Source organism: Podarcis raffonei, chromosome 15, assembly GCF_027172205.1.
Source record: "Podarcis raffonei isolate rPodRaf1 chromosome 15, rPodRaf1.pri, whole genome shotgun sequence".
In the NCBI taxonomy this organism is placed as follows: domain Eukaryota; kingdom Metazoa; phylum Chordata; class Lepidosauria; order Squamata; family Lacertidae; genus Podarcis; species Podarcis raffonei.
The window spans coordinates 11,285,658-11,308,950 of NC_070616.1; the positions used below are offsets into that span (position 1 = coordinate 11,285,658).

The following is a 23,293-nucleotide window of genomic DNA, read 5'->3' on the forward strand; positions in this document are numbered from 1 at the left end:
TATTTATTAAAGTTTTCAATTTTTTATGCAAACAAAAAACAAACAAAAAAAATTAAAAAGACATATAGTTCATAATACATAGTTTTCAATAACATATTTCTCTGACCTCCTCATACCTCCCCTTCTTGTATTCCATTTCAAATTATTTGTTCAGCAAATCCTTAACTCAAAGCATTACAGCTTATAAAAACACCTTATTTTCTATCCAACCATTTTTTCATGTTCCCTTATACCATTACAGCTAGAAATCACTCAATTTCAATCCAGCATCACTCAACATTCCTTAATTTTACAATATTTCTGTAAGTAGTCCTTAAATTTTTTCCAATCTTCTTCTGCCGACTCTTCTCCCTGGTCACGGATTCTGCCAGTCATTTCTGCCAATCCGATACAGTCAATCAGTTTCATCTGCCATTCTTCCAGAGTGGGTAAATCTTGCGTCTTCCAATACTTTGCGATGAGTATTCTTGCTGCTGTTGTGGCATACATAAAAAACGTTCTATCCTTCTTTGACACCAATTGGCCGACCATGCCCAGGAGAAAGGCCTCTGGTTTCTTCAAGAAGGTATATTTAAATACCTTTTTCAACTCATTGTATATCATTTCCCAGAAAGCCTTAATCCTAGGGCACGTCCACCAAAGGTGAAAGAATGTACCTTCATTTTCTTTACATTTCCAACATTTGTTATCGGGCAAATGATAGATTTTTGCAAGCTTGACTGGGGTCATGTACCACCTGTATATCATTTTCATAATATTCTCTCTTAAGGCATTGCATGCCGTAAATTTAATCCCAGTGGTCACTGGGGACAAATATCACGTCAAGCGTGTGACCTGCCAAGTGAGCTGGACCGCTGACCATCTGAGAGGGACCCATGGTTGCCCTGGAGATTATGAAGCTGAACTTGCTCTTTTCACTTCTCCTACTCCCCTCCCCCAAAAAAAACCCTGTACTGGTTAGCAAACTAAGCTGAACTACCGGACATCCCATCACCCCTTCCATTTTGTTGACCATGACGCTGTCAAGAGCTGGCTTTTCAAGAGAAGACAAAAGAAGAAGTAGGTTGTTCTATGCTTACGGTAAAGCCAGTAGTAACTGGAATCATAGGAAGCATCAATGTATGAAGTTAAATTGTGTAAGATGTTTGAGCACACCATAAAAAGCACGAGAGATTTGAGGTTTGATTCCTCTGCTTCTCCTTCCTGCAATCTGAACAAATCTTTTCCTTATCTATCTACCCTGGTGTGATTATTGGCTCAGGTTACCCCACCATTAGACCTTTGATTTTGAAAAATTGGCTTGTGTAAGATGACTTCTGGTCTGTTGGATCAGCACAGACATTTAAAAGGAATACAATATCAGGCCACAATGATGCTTGCAGGACAATGCTCAGAGCAGAAGCTGATGTCACCAAGCGGTTGCTGCTTGGATGTGTTTGCTCCTAGCTAAAATGTTGGTGATGTGGGAGAAGTCAGTTAGGGAGACTGGTAAATCTTGCAATATTCACCTACTTGGTGAATTTAAGTTTATGTATTTTGAATTGGCCCAGTTTATATTTTGCTTGTGACTAATAATACTTACCGGTGGAGTTTAGTTTGATGCATATATTCAGAACAAAAGCTGAAAGGAACAGATATCACATACATTTCTTACTGGGCTAATGGTACATATCTGTTATATAAAAAAAGGTAAAGGGACCCCTGACCATTAGGTCCAGTCGTGACCGACTCTAGGGTTGTGGCACTCATCTCGCTTTATTGGCCGAGGGAGCCGGAGTACAGCTTCCGGGTCATGTGGCCAGCATGACTGAGCCACTTCTGGCAAACCAGAGCAGCGCACGGAAACGCCGTTTACCTTCCCGCCGTAGCGGTACCTATTTATCTACTTGCACTTTGACGTGCTTTTGAACTGCTACGTTGGCAGGAGCAGGGACCAAGCAACAGGAGCTCACCCCATCGCGGGGATTCGAACCACCGACCTTCTGATCGGCAAGTCCTAGGCTTTGTGGTTTAACCCACAGCACCACCCGCGTCCCTATATATCTGTTATATAGTGAGTTTGTTAAGCAGTCAGCTTTATTGCTAGTTTATCCAGGAATTAGATTTACGCACTGGATTTATTTTCCATTCATATATTCACAATGATACTTCGTTGTCTGGCATTTAAAGCATTAGTACTTCAAACTGATGGGAAATGATGTTTTCTCACTTTCATGGAAGTCATGCACAACAAGCACACATCATCTCTTTTTCCTTTTCTTTTCAGTTCCTTTTTCTTTCCTAGTGTTGCTTGTATGTGCGTGTTCCCGATGAAGCATTTAATCAACAAAAACAGATTTAAAAACAATGATTTTAAAAAAGCATTTTGTAGCTGTTCTCATTGTTCTTTTCAGGGGGTACTCAAGGGCACCTTTGTTGTTGTTAAAAAGTTACTGTAAACTTACTGTAACAACTTCATGGTAACTGTACCGGTGCGGTAATAAAGAACTTCTAGGAAAAAAGCACTGGCCTGTCTTAGCACTTCAGAACCTGTGGGTTGTATGTTGCTGAACATGGAAACGGTGCAGTAATAAATAACCTCATATGTGCAAGAGAAGGGGAAAGGAAGTTCTTCTCTTCCCAGCCCAGGGGGATCTGTTGCCCCACCAAGATACAAGAGAGCCATTGCATTACAGAAGGGAAACCATGATTAATGAATCCTGTGGTCACTCTGAAACATGACCTGAAGCACGTAGACTCAAGAAGAGTCCAATTGAATATTGTGGAACTTACTTCAAAAGAAGCACACTCAGGACTGAGGTCTCTCTGAACATGCGTCACAGGTTGATCTAAGGCAGTTGTGAACTTGGAATTTTCTCTGTACTCATTTGGCCATCATACAGCAGCTTCTGGTGGAAAACATGCCAAGGCATTGCATTAAAAGGCATGTTGCATTAGCTGCAATCTTCCAACCCTACAATTCTACTATTGTTTGATTAACTAACTAATATTGTTATCCAAACTTATTGGTCACCCTTTTTTATTATTAAATAAAATGTAACTTATAATACAAATGTAAAACCAATGCAAAGTTAAAACAAAGTAAGAGCTGAAAGCATTAAAGGTAAAGGTAAAGGGACCCCTGACCATTAGGTCCAGTCGTGACCGACTCTGGGGTTGCGGCGCTCATCTCGCTTTATTGGCCAAGGGAGTCAGTGTACACTTTCCGGGTCATGTGGCCAGCATGACTAAGCCGCTTCTGGCGAACCAGAGCAGTGCACGGAAACACCGTTTACCTTACCGCCGGAGCGGTACCTATTTATCTACTTGCACTTTGACGTGCTTTTGAACTGCTAGGTTGGCAGGAGCAGGGACCGAGCAATGGGAGCTCGCCCCGTCGCAGGGATTCGAACCGCTGACCTTCTGATCAGCAAGTCCTAGGCTCTGTGGTTTAACCCACAGCGCCACCCGCGTCCCTTCCAAGAGCTGAAAGCATTAACACATATAGAAAAAGCATGCCACCCACTAAAAGACACCACAATATTTTAAACTCTCATCCCCCAAACGTAGCTGAAAAGGGATGTTTTATGCCCAGTGCCTAAAAGTAGCTACTGATGGTACCAGGCATGCCTCCCTGGAAAGCATTCTGTAAGCGGGGAGCCACCACAGAAAAGGTCCCGTCTGGCATTGCCACCTTCTGGGTCGCCCTCAGAGCGGACAGAGAGAGGAGGACATCAGATGATGAATGCAGGGTCTGGGTTGGCTCATGTGGCAATAGGGATAGTCCTTGAGGTATTAGGGTCCTGAGCAACATAAGGCTTTATAGATCAAAACCAGCACTGAATTAGGCCCAGAAATTAACTGGTAACCAGTGCAGTTGGACCAGGATTGGTGTAAAATGCTCTTACACCAGTCGACAATCTGTCTGATCATATGTCCAAATGAGCTGGTTTGAGAGAAAATGCATCTAACAGTCATATTTCCCAAGGAACGAAAGGATGGATGTGAGTTGTATCTTCTCGGTAGTGGCACCCGCCCTGTGGAACACCCTCCCATCAGATGTCAAGGAAATAAACAACTACCTGACTTTTAGAAGACATCTGAAGGCAGCCCTGTTTAGGGAAGTTTTTAATGTTTGATGTTTTATCGCTTTATTATTATTATTATTATTATTATTATTATTCTGTTGGGAGCCGCCTGGAGAAACCCAGCCAGATGGGTGGGGTATAAATAATAAATTATTATTATTATTACTAATGTCGCATGTCCATGGCTTCAAACACCAGCAATGGAAGCACACTGGAGCGAGAGGAAATGGTAATCTGTACACAGGTAAAGCTTCTCAACACCAGCTGAACTTAAAAACTGAGTGTAACCCAGCCTTGGAGAAGTAAAAGCTTCTCCACCCCGCACAGAACTTTTTGGTTGAAAAACCCATCCAGGAAGGTGTACCAAGCCTCGCCAAAGATTTGGCTTTGCTTGATGGGAAATCCAAAATATTTTTAGCACATCTCTTCTCGTTTCTTATTATTTCTCAGCCTCGGCATGAGAAATGAAAGCAGCTGGTTCTTGTTCAGGAAGCACACATTTGCCGGATATTCTGCAAGTGGAAACAATGCAAGCTTTTTGTGTTTTGATAACACCTGCCGGGAACTTCCGAGTTTATCTAGACTGGGAAGTCTGTAGATAGGGGAGCGAGAGAAAGCAGGTGTGGGGATGATTTAAGTTTCAGAGTGGGAAGATGGGAGGGGAAAAATTAAGTGAGCAGGAGCTGGCGAATGAGCCTCAGGAAGACCCGTGAAGCAGTTCTGCTCAGTTTCCCAAAGGAGAACAAAAGGCAAGCCTGCAGGATCAGACCCAGGTCCCATCTAGTCCAGCGTTCTGCTCTCATAGTGGTCCTTTGGATAAATGTCTGTGGGGAGCCTGCAATCAGGATCTGAGCATGAGAGCCCTCACCCCTCCTGCAGTTTCCAGAAGTGGCTTTCAGAGGCAAACTCCCTCTGACAACGGAGATGGAGCGTAGCCACCAGGGTTATTAGCTACTGCTGCATTTATACCCTCCATGATTTGATCTCCTTCTCTTTTAAAGTCACCTGGCCAGGTGGGTGTCTCTCTCAGCTGCTTATGTGAGCTGCACAGGGCAGGTACTGAAAGGAAGCATGTAAAGATTGGAAAATCAAATAACTAGGATGGGGCCTGGGGGAAGGAGAATCCAATCTCCTCCTCACCGCTGGGAATTTCTAAAACCTTCTCTCTTCCAAGTGCAAATGACTACAGTACAGGTATTGTAGGGACTTTTGTCTTTGTCAAGAATGTGGAAGTTGGGTAAGAATGGGTCTTTTTAGATTCAGAAGCTTTTGCGAAGAACAGCTTCTGAAGGGGAAACAACTCTTTAATAGAGTTTTAAGCATAATCATTTCCCGTAAAGGAAATGTTGAGGTATCAAGAAATATAAGCTATTAATGATACAGCGTTTCTGATAAACTTGAGTGTGCTCAGACTGTTATTAGGTATCAGAAATATATAGCTTTGCATGAAGTCTATACTACCAGATAATCAAATAATTATATCCGAGTTACCAAATATTCCCAAGTAATAAGTATGGGTCTATTAATGCTTGTGTTGTGCTATTCCAGTACAAAACCAGCAGATCCCATTTTTCAATCAACTTGAGGCTGCATACACACATTTCAAGAACACGACTCCCGGGAGTTCTGTGAGGGATGAACTACAGTTCCCAGGACCTTAGTGGCGGCAGGGAAAGGCCTCCTGTTTTGAGTGTGCTTTAAATAAATGATGGATGTGAAGACTTGCCTTTGCCTGCCTTCTCTCACCCTGATCTAACTGGTCAATTTTACCACATAAGCCTTGGCTGCCCACCTTCTAAGACCCATGAGCATACAGTGGTACCTCAGGTTAAGTACTTAATTCGTTCCAGAGGTCCGTTCTTAACCTGAAACTGTTCTTAACCTGAAGCACCACTTTAGCTAATGGGGCCTCCTGCTGCCGCCGCACTGCCGGAACACGATTTCTGTTCTCATCCTGAAGCAAAGTTCTTAACCTGAAGCACTATTTCTGGGTTAGCGGAGTCTGTAACCTGAAGCATATGTAACCTGAAGCATATGTGACCTGAGGTACCACGGTATTTGCAAACCACACACACACCCCACACACTGCACACCCTTGCACAAGCAAACACACACTGCAACCTTTTCTTCTTCTTTCTAGTCTCTTATCAGGGGGTGGTACCGACAATTTAGGAACCTTCGCCACTGTAACTAAGCCCAATTTTACTATCAGTGCAACTTTTTCTGAATGCTATGTGGGAAAGCACATAGAATTGGTAGCTGGAAGCTATCCCCAAGGATCATCTAGTCCAACCCCCTGCAATGCAGGAATCACAACTAAAGAATCCCTTACAGATGACCATTCAAATCTGCTTAAAAACCTCCAATGAAGAGGAGTCCACCACCTTCCAAGGGAGTCTGTTCCACTGTAAAACAGTTCTTACCGTAAGAGTTCAGGTGCCTGAGCAAACAAGAATGTTGTATAATTTTTCCAGAATGTTAACAATGAGAGGGGAACTCTACAAATGTTCTCCGAAGTCTCAGTCCTCTTAAATTCCATTTTCCTTTTCATCCTTCTTTGGTCAGTATTTATTCACCACTGCATCTATCTCAGCTCTAATCTCTTTCAATTGCTCATCCAATAATTGCTGTAAGATGTCAACAGTCAATGGAATGCCCAGCAACGTATGCCACGCTGAATGTTCTTTGTCTTATTAATGGTACAGTCTCCACCTTAAGAACTTTAACCTCCCATCGTCACCTTAAAATCTTCAGAGCATTCTTCCTTATCTAACCACTTTCATTTCCCATGGAAGGAAATGTGACATAGAAATACTACTTCCAGTTTGAAATCAACAATTCCATTAAGAAAACAGAGAATGAATGAATGAATGATAAAGTAACAATCAGCCTTGGTTGTTTAAAGCTTTCTTGGTTGCAACAATTAGAACATGTTTTCTGTTCTGCCTTCAATCTTTTAATGATTGACTCTTTTTAAAGCCAGTTCATGTTGACAATACTGAGTTAGATGGGCCAATGGTCTGACTTGGTATAAAGTAGTTTCCTATGTCTTCTTGGGGACTGTGCCATTTTTGAACATGTTGCAGAAAGATTCATGGCTTATCAGTAGTCTATAGCAGTTTAAGAAGCAGGAGCAGGCTGCATTAAGGTATAACTCCCCAAGTCCAACAGTGGAGGTGTAACTAAGTGTTAAGCTATCAGCAAGTGTGCACTTTTGCTTAAATGCCGAAGTTCTGCCTAGCCAAGGATTCTTAGAAAGGAAATAGTTTGCCGCTGCTATGTGGTTAACTCAGTGGTCCACCCTGCTTTATTTTCCATCCATCCCTGCCTTAAGGCCTCAACAGCTTCACAGCTGAACTTTGGTATGCAGAAATAATCTAAACACAAGCACTCGTTGCTTCGAAATTAATGCTATCCTTCCCACTACCCTCTTTAAAGACTACAGACTACCAGGTTATTAAATAAATAACACTGCAGATGCCAGGAAAACCAGTTTTTTTTATTTATTAAAAACATATGAGTTGAGAAGATATATCATAGGAAAAAAATTATTTCAAATATACAGATACTATTATCCAATTAACCATTCAGGAGAAAGAGAAAGAAAAATTCAGCGGACAATTTCAACTCCCACACCCACCCACTCCCACTGGGAGAAAAAAATAAAACCTGAACTACGATAGGCATATTTCTTTCTTCTTCAATATCTAATGGACAGTCTTAATTGGAAAGGCAGATATTTTTTGAAAGTCCCTGTTGATATTAATGAAAAGCTAACAATCATTAAGCCATGTATCCAGCATTTCTTCCGCCAATTAATTCTTTTAAAATAAAATAAGCCATTGTGAATATTATTTCATTGCTTCATGTCAATTATCAGGACTTTTGAACAGAGTAGACATTTCTATCTAAAAATACAAAAAAAGGAGGTTGGGGGAGGGTGGATAGAAGGTACTTCTCTTATACAGCTATATTACACAGCTCAGGGCCGTCCCAGCAAACTCTTCGCAATCCTGGAAGCTTCTGACTAAACAGTGAGGAGGGAATAAAAAAGGCAGGGATTGAAGTTAAATCAAGTGCAGCTAGAAGTCCAATGAAAATAATGACTACTCGACATGCTAAACCTGTTTCACTCATTTAGCTTGCTCTTTTAAAGGTTCAGCTGGGCTAAAATTAAACGAAGTGTGCCCAGGGACAATATGAGCACAAATTGAAGATTGCAACAGGGTATTGCCAAGTGAAGCAATCTACAAAGGCCAATATGAACGCAACGTGGGTTGTAATTGTATATTAAGAGTACAATCCACCTTCTATCTATAAAATCATCTGCATGCCACCCACCGCTCCATTTTCTTCATGACTTTTTTACCCTAAATATTGGCGAGGTCTACCACGTTGGGTCTGGCTCTTGTTTTATTTGAGTGTCTTCTTCAGTCTGTGCTGAATCTGTGGAGAAAAAAAGGACAGTTAGATGCCTTTCAACAAGATCGCTGAAGAAAGGGGGAAGGGGATTTGAGAATGTAAATAAAAATTGCAATTTCCGGAAATGAGCAAGGAGGAACAAAGCTCCGGCATAAACTTAATTAAGAAGATTGTTCTTTCCCAGGTGATAGTAATTTTGTCTCAGTGAACTATAGAGAGCAGCTGCTTGAAAGAGAGAAAAGCCACAGCTGGAAAATGACTCACCATTCAAACACAAACCACCAATGAAAATCATACCACGTAATTTTAAGAATGGGCCGCCAGAATCTTTAACCACAGAACAAGAGTGGTGGAGCTACAAATTGTTTCACTGAAATTACTTCATGGCTATTTCAGCAGCCACTTTAAAAGTAGCTTTTATGTTATGTTATGGTTTTATGTTTACTTTTAATTGTTCTTATACTCTTGCGTGGTTTGTGTTTGCCTTTAAAAAAAAAAACATTTTATGTGCATCGCTCAGAAATTCCGAATATAAAACAGTATGGAAACACATGAAATAGAATTGTAGAATTGGAAGGGACCACAGGGGTCATCTAGTCCAACCCCCTGCAATGAAGGAATATTTTGTGTCCAACATGGGTCTTGAACCCATGTCCCTGAGATTAAGAATCTCATGTTGCTCTAGCAACTGAGCCATAGTCAATAAAAATAAATTAAAAAATGAAAAGCTAGCAGGCAACTTTACAGGGCCAGAGGGAAGAGAGCAGTGTTGGGCTTCACCTTGCTCTTTTCCTTTTGGTTTTGTGGGCATGAAAATACATTTTCAAATAACTGTTGCTTTCCACTCATCAAACAAACACTTACCGTCCTCCACAGATACTTGTACTATTTGGTCTGGTTCAACTGGATCTTAAAAAAAGGGGGAGACTCATAAAATTAGTTGCATTATTTCATATAATGTACAACAGCAAACATGATCGACTACGTAACCAGAGGAAACAACATAATGTATATTCTCTGAAAAGCACCTGGAAGAATTAGGAAAACCCATTTTAGGTGTTTTTGCTTTTGTTTTTACAATCAAGTGGTCTATAAATTTTATAAAGTAAATCAATAAAAATGAATGTCCATATTCTCACACAAACCAAACTAGTGTATTATTTCCACCCTGGTGTTATTGCACAGATTTGGTCTTCACGCCCATCCGCACCCTTGCTCCACCTCGAAAAAGGGGCTTTATTACCAATCATGTTATCAACTTCTAAGGGCAGTCTAATAAAAATTAACACCTACCTTGTTCCACTGGCTCGGGGACTGGCACAGCTGCTGGTGCTGGTGCTTCTGATTCTGCTTTCTCAGCAATTTCTAGAAGTAGTAAGGTCAGCATTAAGTTATTACAAGGACACATCCCTCCACTAGTAAATGTATTCATGTTAAAACCACAATTTTACTCCATGTCAGTATGCACCAAGCAAAATATTACCAATCCCTTGAAAGATGTGGTAGAGAAATAGTATTCCAAAGAGTTGTTTTTTCATTTATTTTTTTATCTACTCCCTCGTAATCTTTACCCCTTTAGCATTTATACGCTGCCATTTTTTCTCTGGTCACATGTATAAAATGCTAAGAAAGAGCTAAACTGTGTCATTGGCAGCATCATAGTGACAACACAGTTATAGAAGGACGGACATATTAAGCACTACTAATGAAATACTTACGGTTGTTCATTACAAGTCCAGGGAATGGTCTGTTGGAAAACACAGAATGCAACACTTCAATAAGGGATCATTTACATATAATCCTAACGTTCTACAGATTTGACATAACAATCTGAGGTGCCAAACTGTATAACCACAGATGCACTCTGATCTTCTCATTGCGTTTAATTTTCTTCCACTTTCATGTATGCATAAAGCCACAGATCTTGTACTGCAATTCTTAAGCCTCCCAGCAAGGTCCAAGAAAAAAATATATATATTCAACATGAGTAAGTTACTTACGTGACCCTGAGCTTTGCATTTATATACTAAGTTGAAAATTTTCAACTGACTCCATTTTTGTTACTTACTCTCCAGTTGTCTTTGTATACTTTCCAGTTTCCATTTTTATTATATTTTCTCTACCCTCATATCTTTGCTAGGTCAGTGGTGGACTCTCTCTTCAAAATTCTGCTCCTAGCGCTGTATCTAGTAAATACAGGTCTACTTTCAGGAGACCCACTGAAAATAATGGAAGTTTGTTAAACATTCTATTCATTTCAATAGGCCACTTCACATATGGCTAATGTCCTTAGTAGCAACCAGTAGGTTTCCAATAAACTCTTGTTGCCTGCTCCTAACACAACCGCTGGTGAAACTTTTAAGAAAATATCCGCTCATCCTTGCTGCTTTAGTAACAGCGCTCCAAATCTGTTTCGCCTCCTGTAAGGGAGAGGCAGGACATTTTGGTCACAGGAGCCCTTACAGATGCCTCAGAATGTGAACATCTGAGGGAAGGGAGTTCCACAGTCGTGGAGAACGCCTCTCTCCATATCCTCCTACAAGCCTGGCTTGTATGTTGGCATCATTCAAGAGCACATTCTCGGCTGATCTTTCAACACTGCAGTGGGGCACAGTGAAGAAGGCACACTCTCTTAGGTATGCTGGCCCCAGGCCATGAGGAACTGGCCCCAATGGAAGGTGGCCTGGACTGTAAAACAATCGTACTCCATGCTTCTGGGATGATCCTAAGCAGCAGTCACCTCTTTCCCCACAAGACCTCATAAGGAGAAGCATGCTGCCTCAAAATATGGAGCTTCAGTTTAGTGGCTTGTTTGAGCCTCGCAAACCCAGGGCATTGTCAAAAGTGTCATAGAGATCACAAGAGGATCTCTTGGTCTTGTGCGCTGGCCCTAGCTTGGTTGCAATGGAAAACAGTGGCAGTTTCTCCCATTATCTTCACTGCATGTCTAATCCATCAACCAGGGCCAGAATAAGCAGGCCCCACCTTACATCTTCTCCAACAAAAAAAGAAAGAAAAAAGAAAACCAGTATTATAGAGAATGCAGTTGAAAGCCACATACCTGATGACAGTAAATTTAATAAACTCTGCTGAATCCAGTATCTTCCTCATGGAACTGATTTCAAGATAGCTGGGAGCTTTGAAAGACACCCCAGGAGGCATCCCATCCACCACCACGCAGCCAGGGTTGACTGTGATTTTTCGATAGGGCACTTTCACAGGGTACCCCAGGCCAATGGCTTCCCCTGATGAGAGAGAGAGGTTGTGAGAGTTACGTTGTACTGTCCTCGCGCTAGGCCACAAGGAAGGCAGAGTTTACTAGAAAATACTACACGGTAACAAGGGCAGGATCATTATAAAATCAGAATCAACTTCAACGGAGATGTGCTTTTGCTGACCTTCTGGGACTGAACCCTTCCACTTATCTTCATTTAAGCTTTTGGAAGTGCGGTTTTTAAAAATACTGATTAAAACAGTACTCAAGGGTACGCAATAAGAGCACCTCTTTCTTTCGTTGTTAAAAAGTGTGGCACTTAGTGTAACAACTTTATGATGAGTACCGGCACCTATATAAGAAGTGTCCAGCTGGATCAGAGTAAAAAAAAAGGTCCATCCTGTTTCCTACGGTAACTAATAAGATGCCTATAGGAATCATAAATGCAGGGAATGACGGCAACAGCCCTTCCCCATCATTTGCCTCCCAACAAATGGTATCCAGTGTCTCACACCGCTTTGGAATCAGGAGGATTCCATTTTGTTCCCATGACTAATAGCCTCCAGTAGATCTATCCTCTGCTAAGCATCTTTTAAAGCCATCTACTCCCATGGCTGCTATTGTGTGTTGTGTTCAAGAAGTTAATTAAGCATTGTGTAAAGAAATACTCCCTTTTGGTTGCCATCACTAATCAGATGTATGAAATCCACCAGACACCAGCTGGCAGTTTTTCTTCAAAGGCAGTCTTTCGATGACCACTGGTATTAAGTTTCATCTAACTAATTACCCCACTGTTTTTTAAATCACGGGTGTCAGTCGTTCCCATTGCATCATCCAAGGCTGCATGGAGACTGCAACATGAGCTACCTAACACAAACATGCACTTAAACCAAAGTGTATTTTTATATATGATCATATATAACTATAATAAAGCAACCTATTGAACTCAAGAAGCATCAAATGACAGCTATTTTCCAACGACTCAATACATGCTTTTCAGTGAAGTGGAATTACATATAGAACTCAGGAAAGAGGGAACAGAAATGTTTCCTTCAATTATGAAGTACAAAAGGATGAACTTGTTTACTATATTTATAGACCACCTGTCAACCAGAGCACCTGCCAACCACCAACAGAAAACAGGTGCTAGCTAGGTGTGCAAGGACACATGCACTCAACTCCCAACTTCTGACTTTCCGAAGCATAAACGGCCCTTTTGCAGCTCCAGACTTTTACAGCTCAGTCCTCTTTCAATTCAGGTCTCAAAGGTAGGCCTACTGCACCTTGGATTAGAGAGTCTACATTGCAAAATTAAAATTACCAAACTTCCGACTGAACAGGTCATTCACTTGTTCTCTCAGCTGTCGGGCCTTCTCTACTTTGGATGTTCTCTCATCATCGTCTGTAAAATTTGAAGAAACAAGAATTAAATCATATTTTGTGATTGACTTGAACCTTAAAAAAAACAGATCTTGTTTAAACGCAAGCAAAGCCAATTTAAGTCAGTCTAGTTATTTAAAGAGCCCTGTTCTACTCATCTAGTGTTGCTGTTGTCCTATCACCAACTCCTTCTCAGCCTTAAGACTGTTAGTTCTTTGGGGTTTAAAGGAGTGGCAGGAGAGAGCCTGAGCCAAGTGTGTGCCCACTTTCTGAAGTGCCCTATAGGGCATGTCTCTACCAGGTGTACCTGCTGCTAAAGTCCTCTCTTTCTTTTAGCTTAAGTCACTAGATTTTAAAGCAGGGCAGGGAAACCTGCACACACACTCCAGATGATGTTGGACTACATCTTCTAGCTGCATGGTTAATGGTCAATGATGATGGAGATGTTAACCAATAACATTTGGAGGCCATACACGCCCATCCTTGCCTGAAAGATTAAAGGAAAGAGCACATAGCAGATATACAGGTGCCCCTTGGTGTTTTTCTGGAGCAACTGAAAAAAGTGAACTAATGCAGAAAATAACAAATTGACAAGCTCTTCCTCCAAGCTAGGAACCTCATGGAAGCATTGAGAAAGGGAGGCAGCTGGTTAGCAACCTGGCAGCTACCAGCACTCTCCCCTAGTTGAATCTTTGGGGAAGGTCAGTCAGGTCATTGATTTGCAGCCCACATTCTCCAATAGGAAATATAGCAAGGAAGTTCTCTAAACCCTTGTGCAAGTTCTAAGGACAGTCTGCGGTTGGCAGGTGGGAAGCCAGCGTGTTCCTGTAAGCAGAGCAATCCAACTCAGGAAGGCTGCTTTCAGTTCCTGTAAATCATCAATAAGATAGCCTTTGTCTTTGCAGCACTGCTTCTTCTGGGAAATGAAAGTAAGGAACATGGGGCTTCTATGTCACGTTTAATTTGCAAAGTGAGAACTATTAGCAATAGTTAAGAATGTCTGCTTCTTCTCTTTCAAGCCCTTGGAAGCTTAGCTTCAAGATACTTTTGCAAGTAACACAGAAGAATACGGTTTGTTATGACTAGTATCTTATGTGGTGTCTGCTGGCACATGAACTAGAATTAGAAGTAGGACAGGAACAAAAATATTGAACTGGAAAAAGACTCTGTCTTTAAAACGGCTTTTGAAAATGCAAGGTAGGGAGGGAAATGGGCAGAGTACCTGGTATAGTCACTTGGATGATGTTAAGATCTTCCACTCCAGCAGCTGTGTTCACCACCGGATCAGGCACACTTACAGTGTTTATCACGGTGTTTGATAGACTTGTTCTTCCTTACAAAACACATGATTTCAAAGCATTAACACCAAAAGGACTTGAATCTTATTTCGTATTATGAGTACTGCCCAGTAAAAAAGTATAAAGAACAAATAAGACTGAACTCAAAAGAATGGCCAACATACAAGGCAGATCTAAGTCCTAATTGGAGGACAGCTGTTGGCCCCCACCCAACCATATCCAGTGCCAAATCTGTCCACGTTCTAACAGGAGTGCTGCTTTACTCCTTGCAGAGGATGGCAGTGTCTCTACACTCCAAAAGCATAAGGAACTCTCCCAACAAAGACTTCATCACACACACTATGCCCTATTTGAATTTCAGAACACATCTGAGGTCAGAGCACTCCAGGGAGGCTGTGGAAGAGGAGGAAATTGCACACGTAGACTGGCAGGCAGCTAGAGAGATTTGGAATGAGAGCTGTGATGTTGAGAGCAGAAGACCAGTAACTTGGTCTCTGCAGCTCCTGTCACTTCTTTGATATAGTAACCTAATAGCACTTTCAAGACACAAGACTCTTCCTTATTCTGAGGTGCAAGGCCCAAAAGCAATGACTTGATTTATGCTATCAACCCTTGGATTACTTTAATTCACTCCCCTGAATTGTTCCCTATTGATCAGTGTTGCCATCTTATGAACACAACGAAGTTGGTGCCGTTGAGGGCTTATCTCTGAGACAAAACTCACTCTGAGGACTTGGAACAGCCGCAGCGCTTTCTTTAATTGCCGCCTCGAACATCTCAGGCCTGCAAAGAAACATGGTGAAGTTTTGGCATAAGAATATAAAGAAGTGCGATCAATAAGTAAACACAACTGCAGCTTCATTTCCCTCTGAGGCGAAGCTGATCATTCTAAAATGCCATAGCACGGCTGGTCAAGTGGATGGAGGAGAAAGCACAATGACCATCCCTCCCAAACACATGCAGTCTTGCTCCCTGTAAATTCCACTTGTCTTGGATATCCCTCCCTGAAGCCCTCTCTCATCTCAGGGAAGCTCAAAACCCTTCAGCCAAACATTAAAGCAAAAGCAAAGTGAACCTATTAAGTTATCCATGTGCAACCTGAACCAAGAAGTTTAAACATGTTGGCTGCATTCAGACATCACACTAAACCAATGTGATGTGATGCGAATGAGCCAGGACAAGCCAGTGAGCCTCAGGCCTGCAGCACATTTCCTCCTCCTGTGGAAAGGCTGCAAGAGTTGGGAAGTTTTCTAACTGTGATGGATGTTAATGTGGTTAATGAAACCATGGTCCAAGCCTGTTCATCCATGACCAGTCAGGTCCACCTGGGCAGCACAAAAGCAAAATCCTCTTGTGCATCTGGTACCCAGTGGTACACTGCCTCTGATCCTGTAAGCTGGGTTCCATTTGGCTATCCTCCACCAATTTGTTCCTTTACTGCATATTGTCCCCTAGCGTGAGACATATCTCCACAAATGGAGTTACCTGTTTTGTGCCCCTGGGTTATAAAAGGCTCAAACTCCTCCTGAGAGGACGCAAGGGTGTGTAGTTATCAACTGAAACACTGCATGGACATTTGTGTCCAGCTCATTTTATTGTTTTTTAATGTTACAGTGTGATGGGCCAACCCCTTATTTTGACCTCAGGGTCAGCTCATATGGTTACAAACCCTAAACGGCCTCGGTCCAGTATACCTGAAGGAGCGTCTCCACCCCCATCATTCTGCCCGGACGCTGAGGTCCGGCGCCGAGGGCCTTCTGGCGGTTCCCTCATTGCGAGAAGCAAAGCTACAGGGAACCAGGCAGAGGGCCTTCTCGGTAGTGGCGCCCGCCCTGTGGAACGCCCTTCCAGCAGATGTCAAAGAGATAAACAACTACCTGACATTCAGAAGACATCTTAAGGCAGCCCTGTTCAGGGAAGTTTTTAACGTGTGATATTTTACTGTATTTTTTGTTTTTATGGAAGCCGCCCAGAGTGGCTGGGGAGGCCCAGCCAGATGGGCGGGGTATAAATAATAAATTATTATTATTATTATTATTATTATTATTATTATTATTATTATTTCTAAATTTCACTTTTGTGCTCTTCATTCAGTGCTACACCCTCCCCCACCCCGGGACAAATACGAGTGCTACCAGCTCAGTGCCTGCCTTTATCTTCATTATTCTTCTGGGAAATAACAGGAGGTACTGAATAAGTCTTATATGGAAGAAAGTAAACAAGGTTTTAATTCCAGATGGACTCAGAAATGCAATGCGTTCATGTTAGCTTATGGCCAGAATGCCAATGCACTGAAAGCTGTCCCAGTAGATTTAGTGAAGACAAAAGAAAACAAGACTCAAGAGACAAAAGGCAGGCACTAGCAACTGCATAATTATTTCATGTATTATATAAGGCAACAAGGTGTTTTACTTTAAGCAATACTTGCCCAATTTGCCTTTTGGATTTGCTAAATGCCTTTATCACTATTCACTTTCAGACAACACAAGAGGCATACTTGGATATGACAAGATCCTTCTTAAGAAGTAGCCTTCAACCAGCTGAAAACATTAACAACTATACAATACAGTCATACCTTGGTTTTCGAACAGCTTAGTTCCCTAACGTCGGAAACCCGGAAGTGACTTTTCCAGCTTGCGAACTATTTTTGGAAGCCAAAATTCTGATGGGGTTTCCGCAGCTTCTGATTGGTTGCAGGAGCTTCCTGTAGCCAATCAGAAGCCACAATTTGGTTTTCAAACGTTTTGGAAGTCAAACAGACTTCCGGAACAGATTCCGTTTGACTTCCAAGGTACGACTGTATACAGTATTCACTCTATTCAACACTCCGTAACCAAGTGCTTCCTGTCATCCTAATTGGGCATTTCAATCTTACTTTGATTAAGTTCTGCTTTCACTTATCAAGTAAACCAAAAACCCACAGGGCCACTTTGTTTCTATCTCTGACTGAGAAATTTATTCTGAAGTTGGCACAGCAATATTTGGAGCCATGCTCTTGAGGTCATCTGGATTTAAAACATTTGATTTGCTGATTTGGGTCTCAAATATGGAGTTTGCAAGTGATCCCTTACCAACTGATTTTAAAATGCTGCTTGTTCAGCTAGAAACCTTAATTTGTGAGGAGTCTTATGACTATGAAGAAATGAAATATTTGCATTTATTAGTTATTATTCCAAAAGTTTGAAACAAGGTTGCCCAAGTCTTAGAGAAGCCTACCATGAGCATTGCTAGTCTAAAATACAGCCTCGTTTCTCTGATGGAAGAATCCAGCATCTGTCTAGGCTGAACTCTGTATTTAAGTTGTTCAGAGAGGCCAGTCATGTGGTACGCATTGCATTTGGCTTACTTTTTAATGATAAATTTTATCTTAGCTTTGTTTCGGAGGATCTTTTCCAATCTTGGAATGCCAAACGTGGAAGGGCGACGGAATGGCACTCCCTCGGGAAGGCCTTCAACATAGAAATCTTCAGGGTAAGACTCAAAGAGCGCAAAAGGGACTTTCACAGGCTCCGTCAGTCCAAGAGCTTCCCCTAAAACAAAATGTATTTCACAATATTTGAGGGGGTGGGGCTGGACCTTTGATGAATTTCTCTCTCACACTTACGTCCTAGTGGTTACTAGAGCTAAGCCAAAACACGAAGGGACAAAGCTTTTCTTGAAAGTTGACCCTCCACAAAAAGTCCCCAATTCCAGTTATATTTGATATAGGGATTAGAACAGGTGGCAAAATAATCACTTTGTAGTGCAGTCGCCCCTTTAGCAGGAGACAATTGGTAATACATTCTGCACATTCTTTCTCCCTTCAGAGCATGATTTTATAGTGAAAGGTGATTATGGAACACTGCTCTTTTGGAGAAGATGTTTTGGAGAGGGCAAAAGTACTTTTTGCTTTGTAAAAAGAAACACCACACAAATTTCACTCAGCCCTAATGCACATTAGTAGGCTTTCAACCAATATTGAAAATCAGCACGAAAATCCAAAATCTGCAGGTGTTTTTTGCCAAATAATATTTATTAGTTTTCCAACTTTTTAACAAATCAGTGCCAAATTACATCTAATTTAATACAAATTTCCCAAAAATTTCCATTCCTGCTCTTCAACCTAGACATGTCTCTACTTTCCCCCACTGCTGCTTGATATTACATATTTCTAATTCACATTTCATTCCATATATTCCATTTACAATTAGTTATTTTTTAGTTTTTTCCTTTCCCATTATCCAGCAGTTGTTGACTTATCAATTCCTGCTTGTATATTTACATAACAGTAACATAGTCCCTTAAAGAACAAAAGAGGCTATACATCCAGAATCTAGAGGTATTATCCATATGCCGATGTACCAAATTAAGAAAACAGGCTACTGCAGAAGCTTAACCTCTTTCCTTTCACGCAAGAGAATCAGTTTGTTGCTGCAAAAAAACAGGATAGAAAGCCAAATCACAATAATCACATTCTTTTACATTTATTATCTGTGAGTTCTCAACTGCAGTTTAAAGTGGTACAGTCAAGACTTCGATTTACCAACTTAATAATAAGAACTAGGCTATAATTTATGCATGTATCAAATATTTTGCTGATAAAGTTCCCCTCAGACGTGCTAAGATAATGTTTTAAAAGGCGCAGTATGCTTACCACATTTCTCATTGAAAAGGTTTTCAACTTTTTGCTTCAGGTCAGTAATCTTGGCATTCCAGGCCTCTGTTAAAACATCAAAAGAGTAAGTCAATTATCTGCACCCTGATCCACTACTTCTTTGCTTCTATGGAAATACCAAGTGATGTTATCTGGATGCCTCTGTACAATGAGCAAGAAAAAACTAGTAGCAAGTTCCACATATAAAGGGGGAAATGGGTTTGTCCCAGGTGCAACTTACGTAACTTTTCTCTTTTTAGGTACTAGACGTAAGGCAAGCAGCCCCTAAGTAATTAAATTCCTAACAGAGTTACCAACAAAAAATGAAGGAGACAGTTTTCCTCAGAACTTACCAAAAGAGAACTCTCTTCCTCTTGGTTTAAAGCCTACATTGGATCCATTGGTTTGAGGATTAGTTTTAACTTCTGGGGTTTGTGTCTTGTTAGCAAGACCTGTGTTAACACACACACACAATACATCCCATGTAAATTAATGACTTTCTAGTGTACAACAAGAACATGCAAGACTAGAATTTACAATACTACTCTAAAATTTCAAATCTGCTGAGATCTTAGTGGACATGGCACAAGTGTTCAGTTACCCTTGAAAATAATATTAACAAGCAGCTACCCCATTTTTCAAGGAAGTGTGCTTTTAAAGTTATCCATCTTGCTGTTAAGCTACTTTATTTGGATTCAACTAATTTATCATCTAAAATGCATAAACTGTTGAAATCAGCCCTTTTCATCGGTATACACACACACACACACACACACACACACACACACCCCAAACACACATGGTCCCAACTCATGTGAGTGGATTTTCCCTGTTCTATTCCCAGAAAAGCCAGAAATCCACATTTTAGAGGATGTTGTTTTATTCACTTCAACACTCACAACCCACACAACTGGAAAGGTAACACAGACATCTCTCTATACAATGATGGGAAAATGAGGAGTGGGTGGGGAATTAGGGACTTTTAGCCCAATGAAAGTATACATAAAATCTGTGCTGGGAATAGCATACCAAAGGTGGCATAATGGGTCAATGTGTCTGGCTGCTAACCAGAAGGTTGGTGGATCAAGCCCACTGGATGGCTGTGGGCAGGATTCCTGCAATGTGAGGGGCTTTGACTATGTGACCCTCAGGATTCCTGCCAACTCTACAATTCTATGATTAAGAATGAGAAGATTTTCTGATGGCTCTTCTTCCCCTCCCCCTCAACAGACTAAGCTTCCAGAGAAGCTCTGTTCTGCAGACAGAAGAAACCCTCATTCAGTAACCGGTACAAGCCAAGCTACTTATTCTCAAGCAAACATATTTAGTCAAGTCCATACCTTCGTCTACAGTAACTTCAATCTCTGGAATCTTGGAGTTGCTTACAGGACTTTGTGCAGAGTTTGAGCTGTTCGGACTTTGGGGTTCTAAAAAGAAAGAAAGTTTGCTTATTGTTTATAAAGCTCTATGTAGATATGCTTGTTTCAGACAATGTCCCCTGCCACAATTAACTAGCATGCCTAAATCGGCATGGGGCAGAGAGACTTCTTGAAATGCTTACGCTAGTTTCCAAACTATTTACTCCATCTGTTTTGTGTAAAGGAAGCATGTGAGGACACCTGCTAGATTTCAGATCTCTTGCTTTGAAAACTCAAACACCGTGCGGTGTGTGAAGATGACATCCCTTTCCTTTGTAACTGGTGTTCAGTCACTTACCCGAAGTATTCACTTTACTAGCCAATCCAGGAGGCAAATAAGAGGTGACAAGTTCTGGCCTATAAATTAGAAAATGCATTTTTAATAGGGTGCTCTCATAACAATGCAAGTATCTTACATACAATATTTGTACTCGTCCATCTTCATGCTGGGAAGCAAACACACAACTACAGCCAAGTTTAAACAGGGTGATGGAAGCCTGAGAAGCCTCAAGTGAGTGGGCGGTGCAAGCAACTGTTGCTGCTGGCATTGCCTGGGAACAGGGGGAAGAATGAAGGGGAGAAATCTCCAAGCAGGATGGCAGAGTGAAGCAAGTGAGAGGCCCAGGCAGCCGTCACCAGGGCGGGGTTGGCGAGCAATACGAGCAGGGGCAAAACCCCCTGTAAAAACCATATGGATCCTATAACAGCTGCATGGGGTGGGAGTGGGGAGGAAGATCTCCAGTAAGAGATGGGTTTTAATTATAATTAAGAAGGGAGGAGACAACTATAGATGTTACCAGTGTAACATCCCAATTTGTACATACCCAAATATTAATATCTGTTTCAACATCACTTTAACAGCAGCTATTTTCCAGAGATAATATGAAATTTCTAAGTTGCCCAAATGTGCACAATGCAACAGCAGCTCAAAATTATGTGTGTCTACCTGACACATTCTAATGATCCTGTTAAGACGGCCCAATGGTTACAGTTCTAAAAGTGGAACCTGGCAACTAATAACCACCTGCCCAACCCCTCAAGTTAAATGCTGCCGTCATATTCACACATTTGAAATCAGTGATTTCGAGACACATAAACTGTACATTGCACCCCCTGCGAAGGTGGCTGATGTCTTAAGAATGATTACTTGAATGTCTGTTTCATCCATCCTGCATGTAAGCTTGCTTCACATTTCCATGACACCCCACATCTCAATGTTGTGGGTTCAAGCCCCATGTTGGGCAAAAGATTCCTGTATTGCAGGAATGGACCTGGATCTGGATGGACCAGATGACCCTCGTGATCCCTTCCAACTCCACAATTCTATGGTTCCATGATTCTAATAGCACTAACCATTAGTGTGTCGCACTCTATGGGGGGATGCCCCTGAGTCTGGTCCGGAAGCTTCAGCTAGTGTAGAATGCTGTGGCCAGACAGCTGGAAGCAAGCTACTACCAACACACGACACTGCTGCTAAAAGACTTGCACTGGCTTCCCATCTGCAACCAAGCCAGGTTCAAGGTTCTTCTGCTAGTGTGCAAAGCCCTGAATAACTGATGCCCAGAATACTTTAAGTACTGCCTTTCCCTGTATATGCCAAATTGATCACTGAGGTCATCTGATGGAGCTTGGTGGTCCTCCATGGACCAGAAGTGCAACTCATATGAACAAGGTTATGAATTCAGTGTTATGGGCCCAACTCTGGAATTCCCACCAGAACTTAGACAGGCACCATCCCTGCTGAGTTTCAGATGACTGGTTAAAATTGCTTTATTTCAGGAGGCCTTTACATCAGGAATGCTTCTCTGATGTTGTGAAATTTCCTGATGTTCTTTGTTTAAATTTCTGGGGTTTAATTTCTTCTAAATTTTATATATTTTTATCGTTGCAAGCTGCTTTGAGACCTAGATGCTGAAAAGCAGGATATAAATATTAACAGCAACAGCAACATCACTTTAGACCTAGGTATTAAAGATCCCTGTTGGGGTAATAAGTCAAGACTGAGGCTGCATCTGCAGATAGCATTTTGAGATTTTCCAGAACAAGCATTTTTTGCTTTAAAAAACAACAGTAAAGCAATAAAATTGTAAATTTAAAAATAGTAAAGAGATTAACCACCAGCTTACTTTTTCACAATGAATTTGATTTTTCCACTCCCTCGGACAATCCTTTCCAGGCGTGGGATTCCAAACCATGTTGGACTTCGAAAGGGGATACCTTCAGGTAAACCTTCTACATACAAATGCTCAGGGTTTGACTCAAAGACAGGATAAGGAACTTTCACTGCTTCACTCAGACCCAGAGCTTGTCCTAGAATCAAGGTGACAAGTTGGCAGTGATTCAATAGACCATTAGATATCAAAGTTCTGCTTTAAAAGGCAGGCTACCCCCTCCTTTTTAATTATTTATTCTATTTAAAATATTTAAAATATTTATATTCCATTTATAAATCTCAAAGAAATTCACACAATGTACATGAAAATCATTAAAATTTCCAAGTAGTCATAACACGTAATTTAAGATCCAGATCTGGCATCCTTGACTTTCACAGCTTTACACATATAGCCTTTCCCAAAATATATATAAAGGCAATTGGTCAAAATGCTACAACAATGTAGAAAAAATTGTGTTTTTTACTTCTACAGTATTTTCATCAAGCAACGGTACTACAAGGTGAATATCCAACAGTTAACTTACCAAATTTTAGATTAAATATCTCTTCTACTTGCTTCCTCAGTTTTGTGATTCTGACATTCCAATCTTCTTTGACTGGGAATTAAAAATAAATACACATATATACAATGTATGCTTCCATCTGTAAACGTGCAATGATGGCACTTAGTGAGAGATCAATTCAAACA

At 41.2% G+C, this 23,293-nt stretch overlaps 1 protein-coding gene across 12 annotated transcripts in view; it reads right to left on the bottom strand.

Moving 5' to 3' along the window:
- Positions 1-7,897: 7,897 nt before the first annotated feature.
- Positions 7,898-23,293, bottom strand: part of GTF2I (general transcription factor IIi) — a 55,229-nt gene continuing 39,833 nt past the window's right edge. For 10 of the 12 annotated variants that reach the window (XM_053367885.1, XM_053367884.1, XM_053367879.1 and 7 more), the window contains 16 exons: positions 23,130-23,201; positions 22,559-22,742; positions 20,731-20,789; positions 20,355-20,441; positions 19,368-19,466; positions 19,015-19,080; positions 17,728-17,911; positions 15,106-15,164; positions 14,306-14,416; positions 13,025-13,105; positions 11,551-11,734; positions 10,208-10,236; positions 9,783-9,854; positions 9,354-9,398; positions 8,437-8,513; positions 7,898-8,094 (listed from right to left, as the gene is read on the bottom strand). In XM_053367885.1, the coding sequence (XP_053223860.1) occupies positions 8,455-8,513; positions 9,354-9,398; positions 9,783-9,854; positions 10,208-10,236; positions 11,551-11,734; positions 13,025-13,105; positions 14,306-14,416; positions 15,106-15,164; positions 17,728-17,911; positions 19,015-19,080; positions 19,368-19,466; positions 20,355-20,441; positions 20,731-20,789; positions 22,559-22,742; positions 23,130-23,201 (1,391 nt within the window). In that variant the 3' untranslated portion in view covers positions 7,898-8,094; positions 8,437-8,454. The other 2 variants (XM_053367883.1, XM_053367886.1) reach the window with 2 other exon arrangements.